We start from the raw sequence: 13,773 nt of genomic DNA, 5'->3' as shown, positions 1-13,773 counted from the left end.
CCAGCACTTCAGCGTCATTAAAGCAATGTGTAGCACTGCATTATCCTCTAACCCCATCACTGGCCACTCCCGAGTGCCAACCTCAGAGTTCAAATCACACAATATATCAGTCGGAGGGCCACATTGCACAGGGGTGTGAGAGGCGAGACCGCCGGGCCACTCAGAGGCTGGAGGTAAGCTACGATCCTCTCTGACCCAGCACCAGCCACTGAGCGGGGAGCAGGAGACAGTCTCAGGAGACATGAGGAAAGGTAAGCAGGTCCTGCGTGCAGAAGCACATGGTTTCTTTACGTCTGTGGAAGATCAGCGAAGACCAGAAAAGCTAAAGCACCACAAACTGTTTAAATATGGCTGCGGTTCGGGAGCTCAGAATAAAAGCGTTGTGAGAGACCAAATAACCACGCAATGTTCTATAAGTGTTGAGTATAAAGATTGAATGATTCAATTACTGATTTTCTTAATGACATTTAAATGCATGTATATTAATAAACAAATCAATGTATCTATGTATATTTATATGCAACAAAAAAACCATTGCAAAAATACTGATATTGCCTAAGGTATAATTCATAGTCCGAGATGTGGACTGCAACCGAACTCTCATTCCTCTGTCCTCTCATCATTCACATTTGTCTAAAAAATGTGAACAAAAAAGTCCACCTGAGTATTTGTTAAGTGATCTTTTTGGAGTGTCTTTTTGGAGAATACAGTGTGTATGTGTGTGTGTGTGTGTGTGTGTGTGTGTGTGTGTGTGTGTGTGTGTGTGTGTGTGTGTGTGTGTGTGTGTGTGTGTGTGTGTGTGTGTGTACGTGTGTGTGTGTGTGTGTGTACATGTGTGTGCATATTCAACTGTTGATTACAAAGCATCGAGAGACTATTCACTGACTATTCATCTAACCTTGCACCCTTGGGCTCTTCCTATTCTGTGGGTAAGATAAACAGGTAAACGATATATCCTATAATACAATCAGATCCTCTCCACTTACAACACTGCATTATCAGGCCTGACATATTTGTTATTAATTAGAAAGCGCACAAAACATACTACGAAGCTGTGATTGTCACAACTGTGCTTAACCACAGTGTCTCCAGCCAGAAAAGGCTTTGTAAAGGTTCACTTTGTAAAGGTTCACTTTATTTCAGAACTAAGTTGCAAAAACATCAAGTTAAAACCGTAGCCTTGCACACCTACAAGTCTGTCTACACATACTGGGATTATACCCGCATTATCTGGGTTTGGATTGAGTCTTCATTTTACCCTATAAATTGAGATTGCTCATAATGTATTACCACTGGACCAATAGCGTTGATCAATATTTATATCAATAAAGTAAAAGTTATTTTAGAAAGCATTTCATGAGTTTAGTCATATAGCGAGCTATAATTCCACTACTTAAAATTAGCTCATACTTTGAGGCACAGGAAATCTTTCCTCATTTTTTACAGTAGATGGTTATGGATGTTTATGTTGATCTGATGTTTTAAACTAAATAAATATATAAGCAATGGTTACAACTTTTGCTGTTTTAGGATAAAGTTGAACGAACTAAGAAATCATATGGTGAATCTGAATATTTAGGCTATTTATTTACTCCAAGAGGATCACGAAATGTAACATAAAATGTTAACTAACCTGAAATGAAGTTATTACACTAACGAGGTCTAATGATTCTGTAATTGTAAAAGTCTTATTCCATATTAAAATGTTAACTTCTATATTAAAATGTCTAATTATATCAATGCAGAATCGCTACCACTGCATAAATTTATACAGGCTTCCCCCTGGTAAACTTAGTCTAACAGTACTCATGACAGCTATTATTGTTATGACTTATTTACTAGTGTCGTTATTGTTCATTTATTTAGGATGCACATTCTGGCAATCATTACAGACATCATATCATTTTATTCAACGACTGAGAATATGAGGCACTTTGGGGATTCAATATATTTCCAACAATCGGCTTACATCGCGTCTCTGCCTATAGCCTAGTTATTGCTTAATAAAACACTGGAGGCACACCGCACATTTCACTCCAGCAGAAGTTGAACTCGTCCCTAGTTCATTCGTTATGTCATCAGACCCACTTTTTTGCTTCGGTGTCGCTACTAATTTCTGATCAACCCTGGAACTCACGGCTTATGTTGTAACTTAACGATAAGTGCGCAGCACCACTGTTAAAACTTTTGTGCGTGTGTTTGTACACCCCTGCACGGGATTTGGAGATAAGGTCTCTCCCAGGTTCTATTGGACCTGACGGGATTATCGATCTCAAAAGCACTAAACGAACAGCACTGTTCGTTTTTCGCTTACCTCGCATTAGTGCAGTCATTATACAGAGTCTCGAAGTCCTTTCTGGAGATGAGTTTGCAGCGGTTCACTCCAGGCTGGATCGCCCCGAGTCCTCGCAAGATGCGGACCTGCTCCACGTTGCACACCACCGGCGTGATCTCCAGGCGCTTGAGTTTGGTGTACACGGTGTGCAGCCCGCCGACCAGGTGTTTGAGGAACAGGTCGAAGGCTTGGGGCAGGCAGATGAGCTCGCAGCCGTCCACCGTGAAGGAAGCCACCTTGGCGCCCCTCAGCTCGACCATCTTGCACTCGTTGTTCTGGGGGGTGTTCTCAACAGGAGACGGGGTGGAGTACACGGGCTTGCTGGGCAGCGCGCCGCTCGGGATGCCCGGGCTGCTGGTGGGGATCAGCTCCGCTCGGAAGAGGTTCGGTCCGGTGGGAGCTACTGATGGAGAAGGTGAAGAAGTTGCCGAGGGCGACGAGGTGGTCGCTGATGAAGATGAGATCGGAGACGGCTGGACCAGAGGGGACGGGGGGATCAGAGCAGCCGGTACGGCCATGGTCACCTAAGAGTGGAAGTTCAGAGTGACAGAAACCCAGTATGGCAAAGTAACGCTGCGATGGTGTGAAGAGAAGAAATCCACGTCCCTCCGCTGCTAGGTGGGAGGAGAGACGAACCTGCGAGAACCGCCGCGGTGAGAAATTAAAGGATCTGTGCAGCGGGACAGTCATCAAAGATTGAGAGAGAATGACAGGAAGAAAAGGAGCTGAAAAGTGCAGCGCTCTCCCTCCCTCCCTCCCTCTCTCTCTCTCTCTCTCTCTCTCTCTCTCTCTGGATGAGTTGTTGTTGTCACAGGGTCCAAAGGGGGCGGAGCCACGGACACTATCAGCCTTTGAAGCGCGCGGCGTTACTGTAACGCGCGAATGTAACGCGATGCTGCGCGCGCCCGCCTATAGCGGTTAAACAGTGTAACTTTACACTCGCACGGACAATTCTCAGAAAACTCTTTGGCTTCTTTTATTTCTAAGGACAGTTCGCCACGCTACCATAACTCCGTAGTATTAAACACGCCAGGGTTACTCAGAAACCCTATTTTACTATTTATCTGAATTAATATTCAGTTATAAGTTATGGACGCTTATGTAATATCTTAATAACGCCGATTATTTCAGCACGTGCATGTATTTATGACCAAGTCATGAAAAACACGGGGATGTACGCGGGGAGCAACTGAACACCTTTGCCACTTAATTCCAGGAGGGGAAGTGTTGACTGAGGCTGTGAGGAGGATGTGGCCGCTGTCTTCTGTCGATAAGGTGGTGAAACGCAAGTCTAGGTGATGCACTTGGATAGCATTTCACCCCCGAACACCAGCAACACCAAGAATGGTGATGTAACGTCTGGAGACAAAAAGCTGATACCGGTGTTATTCTTAACAAAACAGCAGATGAAGTTTTTCCCTCTTTGCCCATGTTATAAATCCGTTTCCTTAAAGTATTTCTTTCATGTGCAATTCAAGGTCGTGTGAAGGGGACCTCTTAAAGCTGAGGCTATAAAATATGAGCGAAAAGCCATACCGACGTCTACATTCTATTAACCAATACATCTGTAGTAGCTTAATAGCACCGCGGTCTTTATTAATGCACGTTGGACAGATATGCTTTAAGATAAGTAGGACACCATTTCAGAATTATCATTCAGGCAAAGAGGCACCTCGTAGTGTGAAAATCAATACCTGCTTAACATTCATAGCTAGACAATCCATTTGCCCTTTATGTTGCTAACCTTTGCTTAAATATGCACCATATTAAGATTTCATTATAAACAATGAATGTCACAATAGTTTGCCTACCGTTTTTCATGTTAGCATGGGTTAACTACAAATGACCGTCGTAAACCCCCACGAAGGGGCCTACATGCAGTCTTCGTAAGAAAGTCATCCACAAACACCACAGGGCATCTACTGTGTGCTTGGTCTCCACAGCCCCTTAACAAACGGGATGGACTCGGTGAATAAAGGCTCTATTTAAAACAGCAGTCTTCACACTGACACGAGCAAAGACGGGTGGTGCTCGCCATATTTGCACTAATCATTTATATCCATATGGATCCCCGCAGTGAGAATCACACCTGGTAAATTACAAAGGCGCCTATGAACTGATATCTCAGGTTAAATAACTGAGCATTTAATTGCAAATACTCAACAGTTCCCAGTTGTTAGGGGGGAAAAAAACATTTTCATGCATACAACAACTGGTATTGTTTTAGGAAAAAACAAAGGTAAAACATATTTTATTAATTAACAAAAAGTCATTAATGAAGCCTTAACATTATATTTTGTTACCGTTCATTGAGTAGAACTAACCAAGTCAAAAGTTTACCGCAACAAACTTTTCCAGTCATGGTGTGTTATGGGCAGAATGGATAGCCACTTCAAGTGAGGATTAAGAAACATAATGTGAAGTCCAGGTCACAGGAAGGCATGATAGATTTCTTTCTTCCTCCTTTTCAAACAGCCACAATACCTCTCTCTCTTTCCCTGTGAGCCCTTAACACCCTGCGACTGTGTGCACAAACCGTGTGGGCCACCGTAGACCTGTAGCTGCTAGGATTCATAAGTGGCTGGCAGACAGGCCAGTAAGACGCTGCCAGAACTTACTGGTTCATGACACCAGTGAGACTGGTCTTCAACAACTAACGTTAAAGTAAACAAAACCTCTCTATCATGAAAGTTGATATCCAAATTGCAATATTTTCTATAAAGAAGATTTCTTACATTGTCACCATGACATTTAAATGGTATGTAAAGGGAGTGGGTGAGATTTGGGCGTTTTTTAACTCTCTGTTTTTATTTTATGAGAGGGTCGTGTTAATTCCAGAGACTTTAGAAATGTGAGGTGACCCTGCTCATGAAGTGGGGCTCACTGTGAGACCACACACACAAAGTATCCTAGCCAGTGTTACCGCACTTCCTAATCCATTCCATTTGTTCTGAGCACCAAACAGATACGACAGATAATAACATTGCATTAGTAATACCCAGACAGATGTACAACATCACAACAGTACGCAGTGCAAATAGGAGACTCTGTTTCCGAATGAACGCTAGACATTACGACTTGGAGTATTTAACAGTGCAAAGACAAAAAGCAGCAGGGAATGAAAACAGGCATAGCCTACAGAGAGCGTGTATTGCTTTCAACCTTAATGAATAACTATAATGCTAATGTATCACGGCAGAGCTGCGTTTAAAAGCAGTGCTGGGATGTGACTCCGGTATGATCAATGACACTGTATATTGTTTGATATAATAATTTATTCATTCTATATGGCTTTGATAAAACAATGTTGAAAAGCAATTTAACTTAAATTCATTTAAATGTCAATTCTCATGGTTAGGATTTTTCTATAATTGGCTGTTTAATTAAAATAATTTTCATAGTCATTAATATAGCCTGCAACTTGTACTGCACTGACATGTTTTAATTACATGGTATTAACAAAATTGATATGCTTTAGAAAGCATAGTGAATAAGAAATAATTAGACCAATCATACATCATCCCCCTTATGGACATTAAGAGTATTTCAATATAATTGATGAACTCTGAACGTGGAGATAAATAACTTTAATTGCACATAGTTGGTTTGCTGTTTCAGTAGAAACACATCCACGTTTACATCACATGTGCTGGTTGATTCGTCATGGACACACACACTGTCCTATGATTAAACAGCAAAAACCGGCAACCATTTATATAACAAATGTTTGTTTTCATTCTTCTATCCACATTATCGCATTTTAATTATTAATGCTTCTCTAAGAAAATAAAGCTAATCTTCATATACACAGCAGAGAATAAAAATAGATAGAATAAGTGTACAATATTGTTGTCCAAACAAATATGCCCCAAGTGAGATTTGCAGAGAAAAAGTAAAACACACACACACACACTTATTGATCTTGAATATTTGTCTCTTCAAGGTTGCATGGCATTGTCCCCCATTCTTGCAGAAAAAGCACAGCGCAAACAGTGCAGAGAGCACTGAAGGACAGACATCAGAGTGGCCACTGTCAGTCTGAGTCTCGGCCCGCTGCAGACCGGGACAGGAGGGTGTGGGGGTCCTGGCAGGGGTGGGGGTCTACTTGTCACCCCATCCATGCAGAGACACCACCCTGGACTGAACTACGCTCACCTACATCATCAGAATGAGCTGCACCGGCACTGAGTTTTGCATAGAGGGGAGAAGTGTACACTTTCCCGGCTAGAGTCCCTCGTGCACTACCTGTCGTCCATAGCCTGGGCATCTGTTTTGTGTCTGCAAACTGTGATTAAAACAGCAGGTTGAAGAAAAATGGCAGAATGCCTTATGTTGTGATACGGTAGAATGACAGAGTTGCCCAGTTTGTCAGCTACACGATGCTCTGTGCAGTACTGGCCAGAATCTGACCTGCAGGACTAGCGAACAAATATTATTTGGAAGGCGGATCTCTCTCGGCGCAGTGTTAACACTGCCGTGTTAATGGCTTGGTTGCAGGAGTTGAGTTGGTACGTTTGTCTGGCGTAGCACTTTTGCTCGGGCTTTTGCTGAGCGCAGACGCAGGGTTAGACGATGGCTCCTGCAAACTGCTCATGACAGCAAATGAGGAATAAACTCTAACTGTAGACCTACAAAGAGCTTCTAATGAAGTGCCTGCTTAGAGTAGTGACATGTCGTTTAAATTTAGTAATAGATAAACACACTGTAAACCTATGCAACTCTCTCTGTGTGTTGTCACTCCATTCATCCACACAAATACCATAACCTCCGTTCACCACACGCATCGTCAGAGCAGGTTTCTACGCCGAGCTGGCGAACCCGCCCGTACCACGAACAGCTCTTCTTCTGTGGTGACGCGAGGCTCAAAGGGAGAGATAACTTCATTGTTTTGGGTTTTTTTTTTCCGAGGAGCCACCTCGAAAGGCTATAAAAAGTGTTATGTCAGACGCACGTTTGTGGATGTGTAGACTAGGAGGCAAACCTGTCTAAACAGTAGTAATTGCTGTGCCATCGACGATCTCTGTTGTGCTTGTGTTGCAGGAGCTGCAGTGATTAAAATGAGTCCCCATTGACTTCTCCATTAAATTGCTGGCAGAGGCGATCCTTTGACCTTTCGCATTGATTGAACATAACAATCACAGTTCAATTGTAATGCAAAGAGAACATTTGTTATAATGTACATGAGATGCATGAGCCATTTCCACTCGAGGTAATCAATGAGGTGACTTCAAATAAAAGAAGCACAAAGCCCCGTCGCAGGGCTAATTCACTGAGCCCACAATATATTGAACCCTATAATGTGTACTTAAACATTCTGATTTCTGTTGCTCTACTCAATATATCTGCATCTCGCGCAGAAACCTTTTGGCCACCTTCATGATTTAATGCACATGCTCTTTACTATTGACGGAGATATTACAGGATAACTCGGATCTATATTTTTGACACAATATGTAAATGTTTTGTCTGTGTTTTTCCATAGGAAGACATCTGAAAACATCCGTCAAGAAGGAAAGCTAACAATGCCAGCGATCACCGTCATTACTGGTTCCTCTCTGCTGCACCAGGGGCCTGCTCTCTCTGTACGTATTACAGCTAAAACATTTGGTCATATAGCACAACTTAAAAAAAACATTACCTTTGCAATTAACATTTTTTAGGGATTCATTTTTTTATTGATTCAACTTTCTACCTCACCCCAACTTTTGCCATTAAAATACTGCATCTTTAATTAACATCACATACGTATTTTAAACCACCACTTGATCACATCTTTAAGAAAGCATCTTCTAAAAAGTATATGAATGATGTCTTTAAGAGACTTTTGAGAATTAGGAGATTATAGCTTACACAGACATTAAACAGATTAAACCACCCAGACCTCAAAAGGCAGTTTATCTAATAGAGAAAATGTAGTATGCTAATTGGCTAAGTCTGATGGTAAAATTATGCTTAAGCTACTTTTCGTCTTCATGCTGGTAGGTTTGGAGGCTGACATTTGATTAAAATCAAAAGGCTAATCAAGGCTATAAGCTATGAAATGAAAATGTGTTTGCCATGCTAAAAGGTGATTGTCGCAGAAAACTTCACTGATGACAGATTCAATTCCATTTAGTAAATGTTTAATAAATGTTATACAAACACTACTGCCTATCTCACTGTATTCAGAAAACAAAGGAAAACCTTAATTGCTTTAATCATCCAAAGCTTTGACGTTGTTAGGGGCTTTAAAAATAGCAGTTAACAGTTACTGTCTTGTAAAGGAAATTGAACCACATTTGCAAAATGATCCACAATTAAGATATGGACATGCAGAAGAACGAAGTTGAACAGGACTGTTGTGTCTAGGAAAAGAAGTCGATGCCATACAGACCGATTTAATTAGCTGAAAGGCCCAAAGAAAACAGGCTGCCTAATAATGTATCGCTTTAATCAAATTTAAACTGATTGTACCCCTTTTGAAGATTCTGGAACACGGATATGTTAATTAACAGTTATGGGAGGGAAATGGGGTTGAAATGAGGTGTTTTTCCTTCAGAGAAACTCCACTAGAAGACGAGGAACCTCACCCTCTTGCTCATGGTAAACCAACCAGGAGAGAACATTTCATGGCGGCGTCTCTGTACTCAGGAGCACAGTAATGTGTTTCAGTGCAAAACAGTTCTACCTTTAATCTACACTAAAGGGAAATAATGCATTTCCTGCCTTATTTATCATGCTTACTTAACCAGTGCTGCACAATTAGAATTGTTAATAGATTTAGAAACAAAAGGACTTTGAAGGTGAGAAAGTGCTGACATTATTTCACAGGGGAAAAGAACTACTAAGGAAAAATAAATAAATAAATCTGCAATAAATGTAGTTTCCTGCTCTGTGCTGCTGTGGAACGCCAGCCGCTTTCATTAGAAAGGCCACAAAGACAACATAAATCAAGCACAGTAAAAATTTCATTGCCACAACACTAAATTACACACTTTTGTGCATCGCCCGTGATTGTGTTTAAACATTGTAATTTCACTTTATTTTCATTAAATGTATGCACACAATTTACAATCCATAAACAGATCTGGAATAAAAGTTAATAAATGTCAAAATTTGCATTTGCAGGGGGAAAAAAGCATCTTGCTGCATTTTTTTTTCCAAATATCAATCTATGAACCTTTCAACATTTTGTCAGACAAAATGCTAATTGTACCTTTAGGAATTTAGGAGACAGTGACAAGAAATGAGATGCCCTGTCCTTTTAGATGTGGAAATCAAGCGGGTCAGCATGCATAAAACCGAGCAGCAGCCGTGCAAACAGAGCCAGCCTGCTCGTCTGCCGGGCCTTACGGAAGCATAATGGAGCATCCGTCACACGGCACAGGGCGGCTTGGGTTCTACCCGGTTTGCTTTCTCTCCCAACCGAGCTGAAGTGTAACTTTAGAGGGTTGCTGACTGAAGGACACTGGCACACTTTGTAAAACGAACCCAAGTACAACGCATCTAAATGATCACGCTTCATTCAAAGTAACTGACAATAAAACAATCATCTTTATTATTACATGGAGCAATACAGATCCACAAGTCGTTTTCAGGAGAGTATTAAAAATAGTAACAATAAATAAGTCTTGGAGGCTTTCGGTATACCCCCAGCTCAGTAAGGGTATAAAGGGATGCCTTTCAAACATCGAACTCATCAACAAACAAACAAAGAAAACAACAAGTAACATGTCATAAATAAACGTGACGTTAAACACCTACAGCATCCAGAGGCTTCTTCCTTGGTCCATTGTCGCATCACAGCAACACTAAGGCTAATTTAATGAGGCCAAATTACCAGTTCAAAAGTGCTTACACAAAGCTTTCTGTGTTATTTACTTGGTATTGATTTTAACACTTAAACAGAATCCTAAGTAAGAGCTTGTGTAGGCCAAGTCATCTGCATCTCGGCACTACATATATGTACCAAAGATACCACCAGAGAGATACCACCTGAGAGATACCATCAGAGAGATATCACCACAGAGATACCACCACAGAGATACCATCAGAGAGATACCACCAGAGACATACCACTTGAGAGATACCACCCAAGAGATACCACCACAGAGATACCACCACAGATATACCACCAGAGATGCAATCCCAAGCTGACAGAAAGGGCTAACACTTGCAACAATACCAACCCACAGTTTACTGCTTATTTTATACCATGCAAACATACTTATCAACATCCTTATGAATGGTTAGGTTGGTTGTTTTTCAAAGGTCCTTAAGAAGAGTTTGAGGCAGTTATTCACAGTCTCATATTAATCCGACCGCCAGTTAAGAGGCTGCCATCTGGACGCATGTGCCCAGCAATAAATATGATTTAGCGTTGATTCATACATGTGCCTTGAACAGAGTGCAAGGATTTCAGAGTCGAATGATGTATAAACAAATCTGGAGTGTAGAACAAATGAAGATGTCGTCTCTCTGAGCCCCATCTCTAACAGAGCTTAGGATCCATTTCCAGAAGCACAGACACAAGGATTTACAGGTATCAACATAGCAGATTTCTGGCAAAATGTGAACTGTCTCAGAACACTTGTTCTATGGATTCAAAATATTCTTCAAATTTGCTTGCCTGAAACCAAAGAGGCTGTGAAAAACATTAACTATTATATTGGGATTAAGTTATTAGATGATCTGCGTATTAGCAGAATGCTCAATATTTAACTATGCTAAAATCAAATAATGTCTGTTAACTGCAATGTTGGAAGTTCCCCTTAGAGGACAAATCTTGGCTTTCAGCTGCATCGTACAACACTGACCTCTACAGGGACTTTACACAGTATCTCTTCATTGCACGTGTGTTAAACACCTCAGAACCAAGTTGCTGAATTTCAAATTCGATTAAAAAAACATGTTTTTAAAAATCAAATGTGTAGATGTATTTTAACAATTTAAAAACGTTTTAAAACTGTTTTATATCAAAGTTTCAAAACTTGCATACTACATTATATTAAAGTGTCTGATGGGATCTGCTCTCAAACCATCACTCATTATTTACACACAAAGCTTTGCTATGTCTTTCTTTGTTACATTTTTATTTAAAACAAGGAGATATAATTTGTGCAGTAATGAACTGCAAGCTCTCTCTCAACAAAATGCTAGAAACCTCCAGGTCTAATGCCGGGACGCACAAAGACGAGAGCCAAAGGATTTCTTTCTGTGTCTCTCTCCATGAGACTCAAGCAGGAGGACAAAGTGTCTTTCATAGACAGAGAAGGTGGAATGGGAGTCAAACCACATGAGACAGAGCCAAGCAGGAGGAATGAATGATGGAAAGATAAGGTACAAACTAGAGGCACCAGACCAAACAGGAAGAGCAGGCAGGCAGCACACAGAGGAGGTGCGTCCCGGCCCAGTGGCAAGTGTGTGCTGTATACTCACGTTGTTCACTCCTGATGTTGTCTGGACGGGGCTCTTCCTCACCACCAGAAAGTGCTGTCCTCAGTCTTCACACAGATGTTATTTTTGCGATCCCTGATGCCGGTGTAACACCTGTAAAAGATCAAATAACAGTCCTGAGTATCGGAAACCAACCAAAGGTGAAAGTTCAGTTCATTTGGCCCTGTTAAGATAGACTCAGAAGCTCAGGCATTCTGTGCTGGTTTCATTCCTGCGTAGAAGAGAAATGTGGGCTCTAATGCCCTCTCAACGCCGTATAGCCGACTTTTTCTTTTATGTATTCAGAATCTGTTCAGCAACATAAAATCCTCCCACGAGACATCATTGTCCTCGTGGTCGTCCCATGGGTTTCCTGTCACATGACACATCTCTGCGCAACACAACACCCAGAAGATCTGGTTGCATTGGCTGCTTTAAAACAGTCACATGCAATTTGAGGAAGATTAATTAAAATGCTTTTAAAGACACTGCTGATTGTGTCGATTCTCAATGCCATTGCAAATTAGAGCACTTCTGGTGAGGGCCGGAACAAACAGGGCAAGTAGCCTTTCACTGACTTTACCCTTGGAATAATAAACATCTGTTATATCATTATGTAGTGAATAAAAGAGCTACATGAACTTAGTGGTTCACTCCTTTGAATATGCAATGAGTACGACACATTTTATACTCATGGATGATCTGTCACTTTACAAGTGTCTGAGCAGGATGGGTTCGTGATGACACTCCCTAAGAGCGTGAAGACTGTGTGGCATAAAGGACCAACTGTCTGACAGTGAACCTTTACCCAATAGGCTCTCCAGCCAAAGGCACAGAGTGAAATGTGTGTTTACTCGGCAAGAACGACCAGCAAAACAAATACAGAAATGGGAGGCATGGAGTGGACACTCATTAGCCACAGTGGACTGGCTCTGTCATTAATCCTTTATGCGATTAACAAAAACAAAAAGGAGACAAATGAAGCCAAAACAAGCATCAATAAAGCGGACGAGGATATCTTATTACAAAACGCTGAATTCTTGTGAAGGTTGCTACATAAAATCATTCCGGCATCGATGGGACTTACCGCATAAACGTAATAAAATCATTTCTTGTGTAAAATAAACCTTTCAATTAGCCGCTGCTTCTGAAAACACTCCTATTGTCTCCGTGTTTGCCATTGTACATATCGGTTTGCATCATATTTCTCTAGCAGCGCAATGCAAATGAGCTCAATAGCGTGGTTCCCCATACAAAACTCTCCCCGAGGACCAGAGACTTGGAGACCAGGCTCATTCAGCACTCTCCACCAGGCAGCCGGCCCTCCACTCTCTGATCTTCTCCCGACAAAATGAGACACAACAGCTCGAACAGAAGCAGCTCAGCACACACTATTCCCCCTTTGCTACTTGAATAGATAATGCTTTACTTTACTTTCTTTATTCCTTCAAAAAGAATGCATCAGAGGCCAAATATTCATTCTGCCTGTCACCCAGCAGAGCAGAGGGAGCACAGTGTGCCCAGCATACCGGCCTGTGTTTTACCATGATTAAGGAGCACATAAAGGCTTCCGCGTGGCGCTTTGAACTTCACTGCCGAGTTTTGGCGCATACTTAACTTATCCCCCCGCATAGCTGGAGGCTGATCCCGCAAGACAGCGTTAATGGGAAACATAACAGTCAAGACAATGGGATTAGTGCTACCTACAACGCAAGTGGATCTCCATCTGGCCTAACAGGTGCGGGAAATGGGGCTGACCAGTGGATCTGTTCCTACAATCACCCCCCCCCCCCCCCCCCCCCCCCCCAGTGGATCTGTTCCTACAATCACCCCCCCCCCCCCCCCCCCCCCCGACACCCATGAATCTCCCTTAAAGAAATGCCGATAGTTCTGATTGGCTAATGCACCACACGCCTTCCTCCCCACCATTTGAGCCATAAAGATGCGTGTGGAAAGAATCACATCAAGGAGTGACATTGACAGGAGGACTGCTGACTCACATCAGTGTTTGTCTTTTGATGTGA

The 13,773-nt window shown here is 41.9% G+C and overlaps 1 protein-coding gene across 2 annotated transcripts in view; it reads right to left on the bottom strand.

Annotated features, from left to right (window-relative positions):
* The window catches only part of dachd (dachshund d), a 79,864-nt gene extending 76,778 nt beyond the window's left edge, over positions 1 to 3,086 (bottom strand). Inside the window, exon 1 of one of the 2 annotated variants that reach the window (XM_077001536.1) lies at positions 2,315 to 3,086. In XM_077001536.1, the coding sequence (XP_076857651.1) occupies positions 2,315 to 2,853 (539 nt within the window). In that variant the 5' untranslated portion in view covers positions 2,854 to 3,086. The remainder of the gene's footprint in view (positions 1 to 2,314) is intronic. The other variant, XM_077001535.1, reaches the window with a different exon arrangement.
* Positions 3,087 to 13,773: the final 10,687 nt, after the last annotated feature.

This window comes from Brachyhypopomus gauderio, chromosome 4 (assembly GCF_052324685.1).
Source record: "Brachyhypopomus gauderio isolate BG-103 chromosome 4, BGAUD_0.2, whole genome shotgun sequence".
Taxonomy (NCBI): Eukaryota; Metazoa; Chordata; class Actinopteri; order Gymnotiformes; family Hypopomidae; genus Brachyhypopomus; species Brachyhypopomus gauderio.
This window is presented reverse-complemented; position numbering and strand designations above follow the sequence as displayed.